The following is a 20,335-nucleotide window of genomic DNA, read 5'->3' on the forward strand; positions in this document are numbered from 1 at the left end:
ATGGAGGAAAACTAAATGAAGGTTTCCTGGAGAAAGAATGCTGGAAACAGATGTTAATAAAATGCTGGAAGGGACATTGGGAATCGTACAGAATATTTTAATTAAGGTTGAGGCCCTCAAGCAGTGCCTCGATTTTAGTAAGAATCACATTATTTCAGAGGAGCCAGGACTTGCTCGCCACAATGATCCTGTTTGTGTGAAATTCTAAGTTCTGAAGCCTTGAAAGTTTTAATTGCTTTTATTCAGGAGTGATCACGAAGGAAAGGGTGTGGGTGAGGGGGGCCCAAGAATACATCTCCAGCAGGGCTGCGGGTGGGTGGCTAGATACCTGAGGGGAATCTAGGCACCACCGCGAGCTGCCCTCGAGGCTGTGGCAGAGGAGAGTCTGTAATCCACCTCCTGATGGGCTGCCCCTTCGCGCAGAGGGTGTGGAGAGAAATGTGTTCGTATCTGTCCCGGTTCATCCCCAACAGTTTGGTAACACAGGATGCTGTGCTCTACGGGCTGTTCCCCAGGACGCACTCCGAGACAGATATCACTTGCGGCTGGAAGACCATCAACCCACCTACACAAAGGCCGTATGGGGGAAGGCCACCGTGTAAGGCCACCCCACCTTGTATTGTACACCATGAATCATAAAAAATGTAGTGTGTTTGAATTGTAATATTGGAATCGCATTGTGTACAATCTATTATATTGGTTTGGAATTGTGATATTTACATTTAACTGTGTGTATCTTTAAATTCTATGAAATAAAGTATATTTTGAAATATTAAAAAAAAGAGGCTCGAACTTCTGTAAAGGTTGTGAGGGAAGGTAGACAGATGGCCAGAGGTCCAGGGCAAAACTGCAAAAAAGGTCAGGAAGGAAAATGAGTTGGTGGCTAGAGGTCTGAGCATGGAACTGCAGAAAAGATAGCGGGGGGGGAAGCCGAATGAGTGGCTGAAGCCAGATCAAGTGTGACCCTTCACAGCTCTCCTTCCGTTCCCTCGCCCAATCACCTGAGTTTCACAGAGGCCCACTCACTGTCAACCTATTTACCCTTTTGTATTTATTTCCTCAAAGAAGCTTTATTTGCTTTCAAAATTCAACTTGTTAGCTTTAAAAAAATTCAATTAGAATGAGGAAAGGCAGTCTTTGTGTATTTTTTTCTCACGTGCACACACAGGTGTCAGCAATTAGAATCTGTGTCACACAAATCTAAGCAATTAGTAATTCTTTTGTCAAAACACGCAAGATAATTTGTTGACTTTAAAATTTAACTGATGTTCTTTTTTGAAAATTGAACTAACATTAATGTGAAGGCAGATATTGGCATAGAATTTCCATGCAGTGAGTTACACCACTTTTATGCCAATGATAAAATTGCTGTGTTTACCAATGGTCTGGAGAGGTATTTACATGAGAATTTCCTAAATCAGCTCATTTGCATATTCACTGGAGGAGTGATTGGCAAAAAGACAAAAATGGGAGTAATCTGCTGGGGTGCATGGAAATTTAAGTGCAGCCTTATCTCTGGAATCTCCTCTCTCTGCTCTTCCTCCTCTTAACCTTGAACCTTTCTCCCCTCACTTCCCTTTCCCTCTCCCCTTCTCATTTCCCTGCCTCCTCATCATTTTTCTTTCCTCCGTTACCATTCCCTCCCTTCTCATAACCCACTCCCTTCTTATCACCCTCCCACCCTCCTCGTCGACACTCCTTCCTTCTCATCGCCCACTCCCTTCCTCATCGCCCTCCCTTCCACCCACCCTTTTCATCGCCCTCATACCTGTCCACCCTCCCTCCCCTTCTCATCGCTCTCCCTCCCTTCTCATCACCCTCCCTCAATCCTTTCTCCGCCTCCATCGCCCTCCCTTGCTCCCTTCCATCTCATTGCCCTCCCTCCTTCCTTCAATCCCTTCTCTGCCCTCCCTCATCACTCTCCCTCCCACCCACCCTTCTCATCGCCCTCCCACCCAATCTCCCTTCTCATCACCCTCCCTCCCTCATTGCCCTCCCACCCTCCTCATCACCCACTCCCTTCTCATCACCTTCACTCCCTCCTTCCTCATCGACCTCCCACCCGTCCAACCTCCCTCCCTTCTCACCGCCCTTCTCCTCCCTCTCCCTCTCTCTTCTCATCGCCCTCCCTCACTCCCTTCTCATTGCCCTCCCTCGCTCAATCCTCATTGCCCTCCCTCGCTCAATCCTCATTGCCCTCCATCATTCTCTTCTCATTGCCCTTGTCTCTCCCTCCATCACCCTTCCTCCCCTTCTCATCGACCACCCTCCCTCAATTCCTTCTCATTGCCCGCTGTCCTTTTCTTATTGCCCTCCCACTCTCTTCATAGTCATCCCTCCTCATCACCATCCATCCCTCATCGCACTCCCTCCAACCCTTCTTATTGCCCTCCCTCCGTTGCTCATTGCCCTCCCTCCCAGCCTTCTCATCAACCTCCCTCCCTTCTCATCGCCCTCCCTCTGTCCCACCCTTCTCATCACCTTCCCTCCCTTCTATTTGCCCTCCCTCCGACCGTTCTATCCCTCCCAACCTTCTCATTGCCCTCCCACCTCATCGCCCTCCCTCCCAACCTTCTCATCATCCACCCTCTGTCTCGTGGCCCTCCCAATCACCCTCCCTCCCCTCATCGAGCACCCTCCCACCCACCCACCCCATCGCTCTACCTCTTCTCTTCACCCTCCTCCAACCCTTCTATTGCCCTCCCTCCTCTTCACCCTCTCCACATCGCCCTTCCTTCTCATCACCCTCCCGCCCTTCTCATCACCCTCCCTCCTGCCCATCCTTCTCATCGCGCTCGCTCGCTCACTCCCTTCTCATCACCCTCCCTCCTGCCCGCTCTCCCTCTCCCTCATCTCCTTCTGCCGCTCATTCACTCCGGAATTGGTCGCTCCAACAACTGACGCGAGCGGAGCCAGAGAAAAAATGAACTCTGCGCAAACTCAGAGGGAGCCAACGGGGAGAAAATGCGCATGCGGAAACAAGCCAAATGGTGAACAGTGCGCAGGCGCGTCGTGTTGGTTCGGCAGAGGCGAGAAGCGCTCAGAGTAGGAAGTTGCGACAGTGAAATGTCCGCTGGGCCTCGGTTGCCGTGTCATTGAGCCACGTTAGCCCTGGCTTGTTTTTAAACTAAACTTCTTGGGGTAGTATGCCGAGGACTCTGGTCACCGGGAGTTAAATTGCTGCTGAATATGAACAAGGACCTCATGCGCCAGTCGGTGGGTTATCACGGGCCCACGTTGTTGTCCCTTTTGAAAAGTGAACAATATGAGAACCCAGACATTCAGAGCGTTTCCGCGGAGTTCTTGAAAGCAGCGCTGCACCACAGGTATACGGTCTCCGTTTAACAGAGCTTGAACATCAACCCGGCTACTTTAACCAGCAGCTCTGGAGTCCTTTATCATCTACGTTAATTCACTCGCTGCATAAGATGCCTCTCATTAAATCATGGAAAGTAAACCTTTACCTGCAGGCCTGCGGCTTGTTTGCGTGCGTGTTTATTTTGTGTATGCATGCCTGTAAGGAGTCATGTATGCGCAGCCTTAAATGTGATTTCTTGATGGCCTTTGCACTCATCCATTGTTGGATGCTGGTGCAGACCTGACAAGTGTCATTCTTGTGGAATGAATCACTGTTTCAAATTAAAAATGTAACCTATTCTAATGAAGGCATCTCTGAAATATAAGTACAACTGTTTGTTTAAATAGGTTTGCAAGTCTAGGTCAGTACTTTCTGATCATAAATTTCATTCTTGATATTTCCCCAATGTGCACAGCTTTGCACATACGGTGGTCTGCATCGAGGAAAGCAATAGCTTTTCTTGTACTGAAGCACTGCCAAGAAAATATTCGTCCAGGCAGGCGGGTGTGTTGAAACAATTGGAGGCTGGAAAAATGAAAAAAAAATTACATCATGAATATTTGGGACCCCTTGCTTTGTGAGCTACAAAGACATAAACAAATTTAATAATCTAGAGATTGCAAAAAAGATGTTTTGCAAAAATAAATTGTTGTTTTCAGACAGATGAAGCCTATTTATATAGGACACTAATGACTTGGTAGTTCAATTTTTGTGGTACTGAGCCATATAGAAGAGAAAGTCCCAAATTTGATTCCTAGTCTACTGAATTTAGTGACAGCAGCCCATTAGCAATAGGGACAATAAAGTTGGCCTCAGTGTTCCCAGACCAGAGAGAGGAATAATTGGCCAGGGTTTTCAATGCTAATCATTCATGACTTTTGTGTCATAACTGAATGATTGATTAACTTTTTAAAAAGTCACATCATTGTTTTCTTTGTAAATGTAATAATGATATATCCCTGTTAAGATGGTTGGTTTGCTTTGATCCAGATGCTCTGAAAAGTCATCTAGTCAGAGAATTATGCTCACACTTTTAGTTAAATCAGGTTGTTTCCTACAAGAGGTATTGTGCCCGTCCCTGGAAATTTGTACACAGTGAACAGAATGATACTCTCAATTATAAAAGCTAACTTGGCATCCTCCAGGGGGATGTATAGGTGACCTGTTGTATTTCCAGGAAGTTGCTCTTTGCAAATAGCAAGAGAAATTGAGTTATCTCATTTCACTTAAAAAGTATTTGATTATAGCACCCATTTGAATACAGGTGTAGAATTAGTGAAATAGGAGATTAATGTAAAAGAATTGGGAAAGTTGTAATATTTCAAAGATAACTTTGTGGTACATCTAAATGATGATCATTGCACAGCTTATGAATCATTTGTATAACTTAAATCTTTTTTTTTTAAAAATCATTGTACTCGTTGTTTGAAACTTGGATGTCTCTCTGATCCATGTATCAAAATAAAGATGTAGTAACATGATTCACTCCCTCCTCAGAAAACCCACTATTGACCCTTCTGTTCTTGCAAATTACTCTTTCCCACCCCCCCCCCCTGCAATCTCCAACCTCCCTTTCCTCTTCAAAGCCCTTGAGCATGTTGTTGCCTTCCAAATTGTGCCCATCTTTCAGCAACTCCATGTTTGAATCTCTCCAAACTGCCCCGGTTTCTGCCCCTGTCATAGCACTGAAATGACCCTAATCAAAATCACAAAAGACATCCTCTGTGACTGTGACCGTGGTGCACTATCCCTTCTCGATCTGTCTGCAGTCTTCGACGCGGTTGACCACGCTATCCTCCTCCCAACGCTGTACTTGTCTGGTTCCACTCTTACCTATCCAATCGTAACCAGAGAACCTCCTGCAAAGGCTTTTCTTCCTGTCCCCCAAGGATCAATCCTTGCCCCCCTCCTATTTCTCGTCGATGTGCTGCCCTTTGGCGACAACAAAGACATGACGTCATGTTGCAGGTGTCTGCTGATGACATCCACCCACTTCTCAACCTCCTCCACTGCTTCTGTGTTGTCAGACTGGTTGTCTGACATCCAGTCCTGGATGAGCTGAAATTTTCGCCAATTAAACACTAAGACTCAAGCCATCGCCTTTGGCCCCTGCCACAAACTCTGTTCCTTAGCCACTGATTCCATCCCCCGCCCTGGCCACTGTCTCAGGCTGAACTGGACTGTTTGCAACCTCAATGTGCTATTTGATCCTGAGCTCAGCTTCCAACCCTATATTCTCCCCGTCACAAAGACCGACCGCCTACTTCCACCTCTGGGACATCACCTGTCTCTGCCCCTGCCAGCCCTTCTGCAGTTGAAACCATTTCCATACCTTTGTTACCTGCAGATTCGACCATTCCAATGCTCTCCTGGCCTGTCCCCTATCGTCCACCCCATCATTGGCAGTTGTACCTTTGACCGTCGAGGCCTTAAACTCCAGGACTCCTTCCTTAAACCTTTCCACCTCTCACTTCCTTTAAAACCTATCTTTTTGTCCAAGCTTTTAGTTGCCTGTCCTAATTCCTCTTTGGTGTCATTTTTTGTCTGATTACGCTCCTGTGAAGGACTTTGTGAAGTTTTACTATGTTAAAGGCAATCTATAAATGCAATGTGTTGTGATCTGCAAATGAGACATGCTAAGTACAATTGGATGAAAATCATTTCTTTTCCATTTTTTTTCCATTCGTGTCATTTAATATTCATTATTGTCGTCCTAATTGTTTTCACCCTGCCCCAAATCCAACTGCAAGTGTGCTTTCCTAAGTGTGATAGGTTGCGGACAGTTGAGACAACTTTAATGGAAGGGATAAAAAGTAGGTACATGAATTTCGATGACATCATCATGCTATGCTCAAAAGTACCATCATGTGACATTTTACCAATCAACTTCCAGTGGTGAAGTCATGATTACAAACAGTGGCTCACTTTCAACATGTATTTATTATAAATATTTTTAGATATTTCACTTCCCTGGTTAGATTACTTAAGCCAGTGACCTATTTTTCATAGGTCAATAACAATTGTCGGTTTTGATTTGCTGAGTTAATCTGTTTCCCATGCCCCTTTTATCTTTAGATTTGGACATAGATTCCTGCCAACACAAACTAGTCATCAGCTCTCTAAACTGGCTCCAACAACAACTTGCCTTTAATATGGATAAATGTCCCAAGGCACTGCACAGAGGTGGAATCAAAAAACTAATGCAGAGCCAAAAAGGAGATATTGAGAGGGATCAGAGGTGTGTTTTAAGGAGGAAAGGAAAATGGAGGAGTTTGGGAAGGAATTTCAGGGAGTAGGTGGCTAATCGCACAATGATCAGTGGTGGGATGAAGGAAGGGGCATGATGCACAAGCGGCCAGAGTCAGAAGAATAGAGTTTGGGGCTGGCTCTAGGGCTGGAGGAGGTTGCAAAGATTGGGAGGGGAGAAGCCATGAAGGGATTTAACAAAAATGAGAATTTCAAATTGGAGCCATTGTAGGTCAGCAAGCATGGGGGTGCGGGATAGGGTAGGTGTAGTAGAGATTTGGATGAACTTAAGGTTATGGAGGATGGGAGATTGGTGGGGAGAGCTTTGAAGCAGTCGAGTTTAGAGGCGAGAGAAACAAAGATGAGGGTTTCAGCAGGAGGTAGACTGATGCAGGTGTGATATCATGGAGGTGGCATTAGACTGTCTTTGTGAAGGAAAGGAAATGGGGTGCAAAGCATTGCTCTTGGTCGAATAGGGCACCAAAATTATGAAACTTCAATGTTGGGCCAATAGTTTGATAGAGGCAGCGGGAAGGTCCAGATAGATGTTGGAGATCTGTAGTTGGGTCATCAGCATGCATGTGGAAGTTCAGCCCATGTCTTCGGATGATGTCGCCAAAGGGCAGTATACAGAGAAGAGGTCCAAGGGCAGATCGTTGGGGGACTCCGGAGGTCTCAGTGCAGGGGTGGGCAGAGGTGCTGTTGCTGGAGATGCTCTGGCTACGATTAGATAAGTAAGAGTAGAACCAAGCGAGGGCCTTCCCACTGAGCTGGATCATGGAGGAGAGGTGTGGTTGATCATGTCAAAGCTGCAGAGATGTTGAGGAGGGGTAGTGCACCACAGCCCCAATCACAGATGATGTCATTTGTGACTGGTGCTGTGACAGGGGCAAAAATCTGATTGGAGAGCTTCAAACTGGGAGTTGGAGGGAAAGACAGGCATGGATTTGGGAAGCCGCAACATGTTCATTAATTTTGGAAAGCAGTTTTGAAAGGGAAGGGAACAATACCTAAGGAGAGGGTACCATTTACTATGTTAGGTAGCTGAGGGTCAAGGGAGTTCGGTGGTAAGCAATTGAGTGGGAATGGGGTCAAGGGAGCTGGAGGTGTTTTTCATGGACTAGGTCAGCCCAGTCCAGAGCTTAATTTTCCATATACTTCCTGTCATACTTTCTCCAGCACACATGGTTGATAACACCCCTATTATTTTTTTTAAAACTGTCCTCTCACCATGATCAATGCCAGGGGAGATCTGCTAGCATGGTATATTTTGACCTCATACCAGCTGCTCTTCCGTCATTGTAGCTCTTTTCTAGCAATTATTCCTTGGTCACACACTATCCACAGCCATCCCATGTGGCTTAGTACACTGTTGCAGTGTAAAGTAGGTCAGACTGAACTCAAGCAAACTCAGACAGGAGGAATTCGCTGGACATTAAAATCTGTAGCAACAGGTCTAGAAAAAATAAAATCAGAGGGTAGTGGTAATTACATTTTGCTATAAAGCAGAATCTTCTTGGATCTTTTTCTGTACCAAAAGTGTTAACCTTTTGACTATACCTGATTTGCACAGTCTACTTATGTTTATTTTTTTTTCTTTTAAGTTGTCAGGTCACATTTGTGGTAAGCAACCAGCTCCTGTGATATTTTTGAGGAGCTTTGTACTGTTTAAATCCTGCAGTGTGGGCTATGTTTTACAATTGGGGTCCTGGTGCTCAAAGTCCTTAGATTTCTGAATTTCTCTGCACTTGTTGATTTACTAACATGTTACTTCTGTTGCTGCATACTAATAGAAATAGATTATCTGCAGTGAAAGCGCAGTTTTCCTTTGGGTAGTTAACACTGTCTTTCAGAAGTTTGAACAGAAAGTCTCTGGGACTATGTTAATATTCACAGGAGGTCCCCCAAATGGAAAAGTTTGTATATCAAACTTCATTGTTCTCGAAGCTCCAGCTCCAATTTGTATTCTTTTGAAAAGTGAAATTTTAAATTTGAATTGTTAAATAAATGAAGAGGGGAGTTTTTAGCAGGATCTGATGCACCAACAAACTTTACCAGTAGGTGAATTGGTTGTACCTGCATTTATCTGTGACAATAAAGGCACCAACTGCACTGGTGTGTCCTTGTCATCTAAAACATAAAGTTCTTTTGTAGCCTGATAATACAAGGTGTGATCATATGTCCTCAATATAATAAGACAGACAGCATGTTGGTGCACCAGTGTGCTGTAACTATAATTTTGCACAGTTTAAGGTTACAGACAGTTACTAGCTTTAATATTTTATGTGCATACTTTCAAGTATTAGATATTTTTTGAATGAAATTGTTGATCAGTCAGTCTGCTCAATTTCATGATATTCCAATGTATAAATCATTCAGATACATTATGGCTAAATGGACAGCATCACCATGTACAGAATAATTAAGTTTTTGATGCACTACACTACTGTTTTGCAGAAAGGTTAGAAGAATTGATAATATTGCTATACAGCAGTTCATTGCAAGAAAAGCAGACCTTCTCTTTGCTCCATCATGGAAATCAACTGCCAGTACTGAACTGAATGACGAAGAGACTGAAGGTGATTACTTACATTGCTATACACGTAGCAAATACATGAAGTTGTCTGGACCAATTTTCTTTTTCATTTCTTTTTGCAGTGTTGTTTTCTTAAATTGAAAAATTTAGAATGTTTCTTAATTTAGTTTTACTTAAGCTGGTCATTGCCTGTAGGAAATGTATACAAATTTGGTCAGTATTTCAATTACTAATTTTTTTTCCATTTAAATTTTCTGATGCATTGTTATTCCACCTTCCTTTCTCTTCCTTCCTCTCTCCTTCCAGGCCCTGCATAATTTCTCGACTGAAAGGGTGGATAGACAACATATTGCTCTACCTCTGCTAGTGCTGTCTTGAGGTGAATTAGGGGGCATATAAATAGCATTCTGGAATCACCTCTGAGTCAGAGGTTGTGGGTTCAAGTCCCACTCCAGAGACTTGAGCACGTTTCAGTGTAGTACTGAGGGAGTGTTGCGCCGTCGGAGGTGCCGTCTTTCAGATGAGACGTTAAACCGACATGAGATGTCTGCTCCCTCGGGTGGACATAAAAGATCCCATGGCACTATTCGAAGAAGAGCAGGGGAGTTCTCCACGGTGTCCGAGCCAACATTTATTCCTTAACCTAAAACAGATGATCTAGTCGTTTATTTAATTGCTGTTATGGGACCTTGCTGTGTGTAAATTGGCTGTCGCGTTTGCTACATTACAATAGTGACTACACTACAAGAAGTACTTCATTGGCTTTAAAGCGCTTTGGATGTCCTGAGGTTGTGAAAGGCACTATATAAATGCAAGTTCTTTCTTCATTCCACTTTTCCTAAACTATTTAAATTGGAAATACTGCTGGATGTCTGCAATCACTTCTTGCCGAGCAGCACCTTCTACGTGAACATATTACTATCGCAGCTTGTCACCTGGAGACAGCCTGGAGAGAAGTGGAACTGGCTATGTTAGTCATCATTTAGAAATGTATTTTGTAGTAAAATTTTAAAATAATTTGAACCAATTGAAGTAAGTCTAACTTTTTGGAATAAATATTATGCTCCTTATTTCATGTATACTTTATTTTAAGGGTGCACAATGGTTATGGATTTGTATTGATTTATGGTAGAAACCCAAACATTCCTATATATCTTAAAGTCTTTTTTTTCTTTTTCAGATTATTATGCAATTATGCCTCCAGTAGAACAGCTGATGGAGGTTCCAAGTGATGACAAAAGACAGTACTTTTTCCGTGATATTGAACGTGGAGATATAGTGATCGGACGAGTAACATCCATTCGTGAATTTGGGTTCTTCATAACGTTGATCAGTCTTGGAGGAGACCTTGGGCGGGATATTGAATCCTTGGAAATAGCAGTAAGATATTGATGCTTACACCTCGTGTTATCGCTATAAAAGCTTTATATTTTGCAAGTGATCTAATTAAGAATAGATGGAACTATTATATATTTGAGGGGGAAGAGAGAATATTCAGAGAGATCACGAGAATTACCCATAGTCTGAAAATTGATCTAATTTGCATTCAAAATTAATTTTCCCTCTAACTTCTAATTTTGTACATAACTAGAGGTATAAAAGAATACATGATGAGCTTTGTAATGAAATTTGAATCCTTTATATGGGCTTACCTCAACTCATGAGCAGCCCAGTCAGAAGTGAGTTATGGTCAGCACAGTGAATGATCCAAATCATCCCAAGGCTCCTCATAATGTTTTTCCAAAATTGTATGTTTCTCCCAAGCCTATAATTATCCAAGGAAAAGTTGCAATTAAGTGATTTTTCTTCAGAGACTTGTGAAAATTTGTAGTCTCAGCACTGATTTTTAAGTACACAAAAGCATTATTTTAATCAAATGGCCTTCTAACTTGCCCAGAACAGTTTTTAGGAAATGCACAAAGGAAAATTGAACAATATATTAATTACGTGCTTACAATATTGTTATTACAGGCACTTTGTCCTTTAAGAGATGTGCCATCACATGGAAAACATGAAGATCCTTTGTCTTACTTTCAAGTCGGAGATCTCGTAAGAGGTATCGATAGTTGATATTAATATTCATTGGAAAATTATTGTTGACTAGAATGTCTGTCTCAGCTTTCATTTATGTATTTTTCTGTAATTTGTTTTGCAGTGGTTTTAAAAGATGTTGATCGTTACCATGAAAGGCTTGCAGTAACTTTGCATCCTTCAGCTCTTCCAACTCACCTTTCTCATTGGAAATTGGGTGTCATCAGTAGTGAAGATCTTCCTGCATACTACAGGTACAAAAATGTAATGGTGGGAACTCTTTTCCCTTCCTCTCCCCTCCCCTACCTTAGCCCCGAATTATAATTAGAAAGTTGATAATGTAGGTTCCAATTTATATATTTGTGAAATTTAGCTGTCTTATTGAGATTTTGCATAGGGTGCTGGCTGCATTGGAATTTGCTATGTGAACATTTCCTGGGGGAATTCCAATGTTAAAATGCCAACTCTGACTTACTTATAACTATTACCTGTCACATCACTTGGTGCACAATTTCGCAGGATCCATCAGTATCATTTAATCAGGTGAACTGCTGGAATATTTTTCTTTAGCTTATACTAGTTTCGGTGCAGAATTTTTTCCCTTTCCCCCCACCCCACAAGCCTACTTCTTCACTCTCACGTGTGTTTAATTGGCGATGTTGGCCCTCTGCACTTCAACCCCACTGCACCCATTCCTGTAATGGCACGTGGAGGTGCAAAACATGGATTATAATGGTTTCTTTTTTAATAAAATATCCACTTCTACTTTTATTTTGACTAGAAAAAAAATAAATTTCCTCTCCTCTGTTGGGCCTGCTTTTCCACCCTCACTCTAATCTTAATAAGGACATTCAATTAAGGTCTTCACAGAATATACAGAGCCCTGAAACTTAATCCTTGAAACACCACTAAAATCAGAACCTCAATTGTTCAGTACCGTTAATCAGTGACTAATAATATATTGTGCATTACATGGCATAACACCACTATTCTTATAAAATAGAGTATCCTCCAAATCAACATGAGGAATTCCATGGGAGATCTGCTGGTATAGAATTAACTCTTTAGGTTCCTTAGTAAACTACAAACCTATGTTTGTTAACTCAGTAACTTTCGTATTTTTAGCGTGCCTTTCATGTCTGTGTCGGCAGGACAAGAAAATCTGCCAAGGGAAAACTGTTTCCATTGTTATGGGGATAGCAAAACATAACTGCACTTGAATACCCTCCCCAGTTTCCACCAACGCTACTCTCAACCGGCCATTATGGATGCAATAGTGGTCTGTGCACTATCTCTTCCTTTAAGGAAATACCTGGGTTCAACTTCACACTTCTCGTAGCACTGCTTAGATCAGGAACTTAGCAGAATGAGAATCAAACCTGTATTAGACCGCTGGATGTTGCTGCCAGTTTATGTTGCAACTTGCAATGCTACTGTACCACCCACAACTTTGGTAAATGAAACAGTAGCCTGATTCAACTTATCCTGGCTGAATACAAGAAACTCTATTGTGCTTTGCGCATATGGATAGGAAAGTTGGCTCGAGAGGAATTGCTTGTGTAGAAGAGTCACCACAATCTGTCCTGAGTCCTTGCATAGCTTCTTCAGTAACTTTAATAAGGAACTTATTATTTTTTTAAGTATTGTTGTAAAAAAACACGTGGTTATAAGTAATTGGATAATTTGATCATGTAAATTAAAAATATCGGGATTATGTCGGAAAAAAAATACAGTTACCAGTGTGAAAGAATTGGTCCGATGTTTGCTTTTTTGCACTAAATTTCTCCGTACCCCAGAAGGACTAATGTATTGCTCCTTTGGAAACCCTGATGAACTGCTTTTTTGCCTTTGATTTATTATTAATGTAGGTTTCTAGTGTCCAGTGAAATCCACTGCAGATTCCCCCATGCTTTTGAAGCCTGATTATGCCGCAATCCAATTAAAGAACGTTTTTATGCAGCACTTTTCACAACCTCAGGACATCTCCGAACGCTTCAAGGCCAATGCAGTACTTTTGAAGTGTCGTCACTGTTGTAATGTAGGAAAACACGGCAACCAATTTGCACACAGCACGATCCCACAGAAGCAATGAGAAAATGACCAGATAACGAGGTAGTTGAGGGATAACTGTTGGCTCTTCTTTATATAGTGCCATGGAATCTTTTATGTCCGCCCAAGAGGGCAGATGGGGCCTTGCTTTAACATCTCTTCCAAAAGGCAGCACTTCTGACAGTGCAGCATTCCCTCATTACTGAACTGAAGTGTCAGTCTAAATTGTATGCTCAAGTCTGTGGAGTGGACTTGAATCCACAACCTTCTGACTCCGGCACGAGCACTGCCACGAAGCCAAGACCGACACCTACATTACAGAGATCCAAGTTCCCCATCCAGTACTTTCCACAGGTATCTCCTCTTCGAAAATGAACCTAGACAGTGAATGTGTCGGCAGTGATTCGATAAGATTTAGGGATGGGAACCGTAACTGATTTCATTTCTTACCCCACTCCACCTTAGTAAAATATCAACTCTTCTTAGTATCTATTTATCAGAACAATACTGGGTGGTGCACTTACACACACACTTTTGGAGAACTTTAGACTTGATTTTATGTGAAAAGAGCAGTTCACTATTAATGTTCAATGTATGTCATTTGCTTCTCACTTGATTGATGTGAAGTTTAAGGGCAGTTGATGATGTCCTTTTCTGTTGTCATATCCCATCATTCTCATTCCTGGTCTAATTAGTACAAAGGTGCTGACAACCACATTTCTAAACTGATTCCTACTGCTGCTTTTACCTTTTTAAAATATTCTGGTTTCTGTCTGCAGGCGCAATTCAACTCTGGGCAATCATGTTGCAGAAACATATGACAGAGTTTTACACCACACACTTGGATTTGCCAATCCATCAACTGTTGAATATTTGCTGGGCAAACTTGGAATTAGTGAAATTGAATCACCATCTCTGATGAGAGGATTGCAGAGGTGAGGTTTTCAGCAATGCTGTACTTAGAGGCTGAGTTTCAAGAGTTGCAATGCCTGAAGTATCTTGATCAATTGCAACATATTTTCAGTACCAAATGTTATAACGATCTCTAAACTTCCAATCCAACTTCACCAAAATCTTTATTTTGTCTCCTTCACAGACCAAAGACAAAGTGGCTTAAGATTGTTTTGATTACTTAAACAACAGCAACTTTATATAGCACCTTTAACGTGAAATATCATCCAAGGCGCTTCATAAATGGGTATAAGGAAATTACCACCAACGCAGGAAGGGAGTGATTTGGAGGCATGATCAAAAGCTTGATCAAAGGGATGGGTTTTGACAAGATTTTAAAGAAGTTTGGGATGGAGTTCCAGAGAGTAGGACATGGTGGCAGATGACTTTACCATTGGTGGTGCGAAGCAATGCACAAGAGGAATGGAGAATTTAGGAGGCAATATAAGGTTGAGATTGTAGAACTAGGATTTTGGGAGGCCATGGAGGGATTTACAGACAAAGATTTAAAATGTTATGTGTTGGAGGACAGAAAGCCAGTGTAGATCAATGAAGATGGGGTGATGGGTGGGACAGGATGCTAGTGATGGAATTTTGGGCAAGTTTAAGTGTATGGAGGGTGGAGGATGTGAGGCCAGCAAGGAGAGTGTTAGAATATTCAAGTCTGGAAATTGCAAAGGCATGTGTTGGGGTTTGAGCAGCTGAGGGACTGAGCTCGGGTGATGTTGTGGAAGTAAGTGGACTTAGTGAACGATAAGATGTGGGGTTTAAAGCTCAGTTCAGGGTTGAACAGAAAGCCAAGAATGCTGACAGTCTGGTTCAGCCTGAGTGAAAGGTCAGGAAGGGGATGGTATCAAAATTAAGTGAGTAGAATTTGTGGGAGACGGATGTCAAATGATGGCCTTAGTCTTCCTAATGTTGAGCTGCAGGGAGTTGTGACTCATCTAGGACTCGATGTTGAACAAGGAGTCTGACGAGACTAAGACAGTCGAAGGATTGAGATAAGTAGTGGAGAGACAAAGTTAGGTATTATCAGCATACATGTGGAAGCTAATCCTTTATTGTTTTCATAGAATCTTGGAAATTTACAGCAGGCACAGATGGAGGCCATTCGGCCCATCGTGTCTGTGCTGGGCGAAAAAGAGCTCTCGTGCCTAATCCCACTTCCCAGCATGTGGCCCATAGAGTCATAGAAAGTTACGGCACAGAAGGAGGCATTCGGCCCATCATGTTCATGCCGTCCAAGAAAGAGCTATCCAGCTTAACCCCACTATCCAGCACTTGGTCCGTAGCCCTGTACGTTAAGGCACTTCAAGTGCACATCCAAGTACTTTTTAAATGGGTTGAGGGTTTCTGCCTCTACCATCCTTTCAGGCAGTGAGTTCCAGACCCCCACCACCCTCTGAGTGAAAGAAATTCTCCTCAGCTCCCCTCTAATCCTTCTACCAATTACTTTGAATCTATGCTCCCTGGTCACTGACCCCTCTGCTAATGGAAATAGGTCCTCCCTATCCACTCTCTCTCGTCCCACCATAATTTTATCTACCTCAATTAAATCTCCCCTCAGCCTCCATTGTTCCAAAGAAAACAATCCCAGCCTATCCAATCTTTCCTCATAGCTAAAATTCTCCAGCCCTGGCAACAACCTCGTAAATCTCCTCTGTATCCTCTCCAGTGCAATCACATCTTTCCTGTAATGTGTTGACCAGAACTGTACACAAGCTGTAGCCTAACCAGTGTTTTATACAGTTGTAGCATAACCTCCCTGCTCTTACATTCTGTGCTAATAAAGGAAAGTATCCGATATGCATTTTTAACCACCTTATCTACCTGTCCTGCTACCTTCAGGGATCTGTGGACATGCACTCCAAGGTCCCTCTGTTCCTCGACATCTCTCGGTACTCTCCCATTTATTGTGTATTCCCTTGCCTTATTTGCCCTCCGCAGGTGCATTACCTCACACTTCTCCGGATTGAATTCCATTTGCCACTTTTCTGCCCACCTGACCAGTTCATTGATATCTTCCTGCAGTCTACAGCTTTCCTCCTCACTATCAACCACACGGCCAATTTTTGTATCATCTGCAAACTTTTTAATCAAGCCTCCTACATTTAAGTCTAAACCACAAAAGGCAAGGGACCTAGTACTGAACCCTGTGGAGCCCCACTGGAAACAGCCTTCCAGTCACAAAAGCACTCGTCGACCATTTTCCTTTGCTTCCTGCCACTGAACCTATTTTAAATCCAATTTGCCACTTTCTCTTGGATCCCATGGGCTTTTACTTTTCTGACCAGTCTGTCTGCCAGCATGGATTTGTGAAAGGTAGGTCATGCCTGACAAACCTGATTGAATTTTTTGAAGAGGTGACTAAAGTAGTGGACAGGGGAATGTCAATGGATGTTATTTATATGGACTTCCAGAAGGCATTTGATAAGGTCCCACATAAGAGACTGTTAGCTAAGATAGAAGCCCATGGAATCGAGGGAAAAGTACGGACTTGGTTAGGAATTTGGCTGAGCGAAAGGCGACAGAGAGTAGGGATAATGGGAAGGTACTCACATTGGCAAGATGTGACTAGTGGAGTCCCGCAGGGATCTGTCTTGGGGCCTCAATTATTCACAATATTTATTAGCGACTTAGATGAAGGCATAGAAAGTCTCATATCTAAGTTTGCCGATGACACAAAGATTGGTGGCATTGTAAGCAGTGTAGATGAAAACATAAAATTACAAAGTGATATTGATAGATTAGGTGAATGGGCAAAACTGTGGCAAATGGAATTCAATGTAGACAAATGTGAGGTCATCCACTTTGGATCAAAAAAGGATAGAACAGGGTATTTTCTAAATGGTAAAAAGTTAAAAACAGTGGATGTCCAAAGGGACTTAGGGGTTCAGGTACGTAGATCATTGAAGTGTCATGAACAGGTGCAGAAAATAATCAATAAGGCTAATGGAATGCTGGCCTTTATATCTAGAGGACTAGAATACAAGGGGGCAGAAGTTATGCTGCAGCTAAACAAAACCCTGGTTAGACTGCACCTGGAGTACTGTGAGCAGTTCTGGGCACCGCAACTTTGGAAGGACATATTGGCCTTGGAGGGAGTGCAGCGTAGGTTTACTGGAATGATACCCGTACTTCAAGGGTTAAGTTACGAGGAGAGATTACACAAATTGGGGTTGTATTCTCTGGAGTTTAGAAGGTTAAGGGGTGATCTGATCGAAGTTTATAAGATATTAAGGGGAACAGATAGGGTGGATAGAGAGAAACTATTTCTGCTGGTTGGGGATTTTAGGAGTAGGGGGCACAGTCTAAAAATTAGAGCCAGACCTTTCAGGAGCGAGATTAGAAAGGGTTGTAGAAGTTTGGAACTCTCTTCCACAAACGGCAGTTGATACTAGCTCAATTGCTAAATTTAAATCTGAGATAGATAGCTTTTTGGCAACCAAAGGTATTAAGGGATATGGGCCAAAGGCAGGTATATGGAGTTAGATCACAGATCAGCCATGATCTTATCAAATGGCGGAGCAGGCACGAGGGGCTGAACGGCCTACTTCTGTTCCTATGTGGGACCTTGTCAAAAGCCTTGCTAAAATCCATGTAGACTACAACAAACGCACTACCCTCATCGACCCTCCTTGTTACCTCCTCAAAAAATTCAGTCGAGTTAGCCAGACACGACCTTTCCTTAAGAAATCCACGCTGACTGTCCTTGATTAATCCGTGCCTTTCTAAATGACAATTAATACTGTCCCTCAGAATTGTTTCCAATAATTTGCCCACCACCGAGGTTAGGCTGACAGGCCTGTAAATTACTCTGTCTATCCCTTTCTCCCTTTATAAACAAAGGTATGTTAGCAGTCCTCCAATCCTCCAGCACCACTCCTGTAGCCAGGGAGGATTGGCAAATGATGGTCCGAGCTTTCACTATTTCCTCCCTTGCTTCTCTTAACAGCCTGGGATACATTTCATCCAAGCCTGGCGATTTATCTACTTTCAAAGATGCTAAACCCCTTTATACTTCCTCTCTCACTATGTTTATCCCATCCAATATTTCACACTCCTCCTCCTTAACTACAATGTCTGCATCGTCCCTTTTGTGAAGACAGACGCAAAGTATTCATTAAGAACCATACCCACATCTCCACCTCCGCACATATGTTACTTTTTTGGTCTCTAATAGGCCCTACTCTTTCCTTAGTTATCCCCTTGCTCTTTATGTATTTATGAAATATCTTTGGGTTTTCCTTGATTTTACTTGCCAGTGTTTTTTCATGCCCTCTCTTTGCTTTCCCAATTTCCTTTTTAATTTCACTCCTAAATCTTCTACATTCCTCTAGGCTTTCTGCAGTATCGAGCTCTCGGTATCTGACATAAGCTTCCCTTTTTTACCTTATCCTTATCCTACCCTGTATGCTGCTTGACATCTAGGGGGCTCTAGATTTGGCAGTCCCACCCTTTTTAATGGAGAATATCCTTCACATTCAAACTTGGCTGTTCTGGTGGAATTTGTAACACTACAGTAACTGTAGAGATCAGCGAAGCACATACTGTTCCATTGCTGTGCTGCAGAACCACTAAACTAAGTAGACAGTAGGAATCATTTAATGCTGCTGTTATACCACAGATACCATTTGAAAGTGGTGTCGGCCAGCAGCACCAAGTCATAGTGCCAGTATCACACTGCTTTCAAATCAAATGAAAGCAGAACACTGGGCATACATACTTAAACACACGCAGTGTTCCTCTAACTGGTATTCAAATACTGGTGAAATTTTAATGTTGGAAAAGAGCCAGCCATTCCAGCAGATTCTTAAAAGTTTTAATGTTAGTGAAGATGAGCCATTGGGTTGTTGGGAGCTTTCTGAATTTCAAAATGTTAAAAAATTGCTTTTCACCAGCTAAACTGCAACTTGTGTGAAGCCCCAAGTATTAGAGACTACATTCTTACTGTGATTTCGCATGTAGAGCCAAAATCATGAACCACTTTGGTGTCCATTATACTGTTCTTGTTGTTTTGCTGCAAAGCCAAAACCATTTAGCAGCAATGCAAAATGTACAATGTAAGTGCCCTATTGATTCTAACTTTAACAGATTGTTAAAAACCTTGCAGTTCTTCTTGTTCTGTCCAGACACTGTTCCTGCATAACAATTCTGCAGATTCTCTTGGGTTTAACTGATACTTAACAAAGATGTGACCATTCCTTGATCTTGTTTCTTCATCTAAAAAGTAATATTTGAAACTTCTCTCATTGATTAATGCTATTTTACAAGTTTACCCCAAACTGATGGGATAGATTTTGCCTTTCAGACGTCACTGGTACCCTAAAATAATCTGGCCATTACTTTCAAGTATGAAGTTTGATGATTTTTTCTTCTTTTAACAGCAAAAACTTTATAGGAGATGATTATGCTGCAGCCTTAAGGAAAAAACAGTCAGCATCCTGGGCATTAAAGTGGTATGTATTTACAATCTGTTTAACTGTGATGACTTTACTCAGTTGATCTAAAGTAGATAACAAACTTGACTACCAATGAGGAAAACAGAACATTTTAAAAAATTATTCTTTTGGTTACAGAATGTTCTGGTTGATTGTAGCCTGGGATCTGATAATGCGGATAAACAATTAAATGGAAAGGATATTCTTGGTTATCCCTTCCTGTCGTGTTTTAGAACTGCTGGTTAGAGACCACCTGAGAACAAACATACTGTCAAACTCAACTTATGTAATATCTTGAATAGGAACAGTGGCTCTGTCCATTCATGATGTGTATGAGGGAGCTCAATGCAAAAATGTCTGTTCTCACTAACGTGGAACCGGCAGTTCAACACAATTACAAGGGGTGAGTTAAAAACTCTAAGTGTACAGATGTCTTCCTTTATAACTTTGAGGGGCTACAGAATAATTCAGTGGAACATACTTCTCCTTTAAGAGCTTCTTGAGTAGAACTTCTTGCATATTTTCTATAATGGTGATTTTTTTTTTACTCGCAATATTTGAGTGACTTTAAGATGCTTTTAATTATTAGGGAAATGCAGAATATTCATTTAAATCTGCATTTCCCTATCCTTTTATAGCTGTAGCAAAGTTTTATAATTAAAACAACTTAAACAATCACTCAAATATTGCAAGTAAAAAAAAGTTTGAAAAAATTCACCATTA

At 42.1% G+C, this 20,335-nt stretch overlaps 1 protein-coding gene across 4 annotated transcripts in view; it reads left to right on the top strand.

Annotated features, from left to right (window-relative positions):
• Positions 1–3,020: 3,020 nt before the first annotated feature.
• Positions 3,021–20,335, top strand: part of ttc14 (tetratricopeptide repeat domain 14) — a 31,514-nt gene continuing 14,199 nt past the window's right edge. For all 4 annotated transcript variants that reach the window (XM_067995204.1, XM_067995203.1, XM_067995205.1 and 1 more), the window contains exons 1-7: positions 3,021–3,326; positions 9,062–9,183; positions 10,321–10,520; positions 11,112–11,196; positions 11,296–11,425; positions 14,000–14,155; positions 19,559–19,630. In XM_067995204.1, the coding sequence (XP_067851305.1) occupies positions 3,190–3,326; positions 9,062–9,183; positions 10,321–10,520; positions 11,112–11,196; positions 11,296–11,425; positions 14,000–14,155; positions 19,559–19,630 (902 nt within the window). In that variant the 5' untranslated portion in view covers positions 3,021–3,189. The remainder of the gene's footprint in view (positions 3,327–9,061; positions 9,184–10,320; positions 10,521–11,111; positions 11,197–11,295; positions 11,426–13,999; positions 14,156–19,558; positions 19,631–20,335) is intronic.

The sequence above is a fragment of the Heptranchias perlo genome, chromosome 13 (genome assembly GCF_035084215.1).
Source record: "Heptranchias perlo isolate sHepPer1 chromosome 13, sHepPer1.hap1, whole genome shotgun sequence".
NCBI lineage: Eukaryota > Metazoa > Chordata > Chondrichthyes > Hexanchiformes > Hexanchidae > Heptranchias > Heptranchias perlo.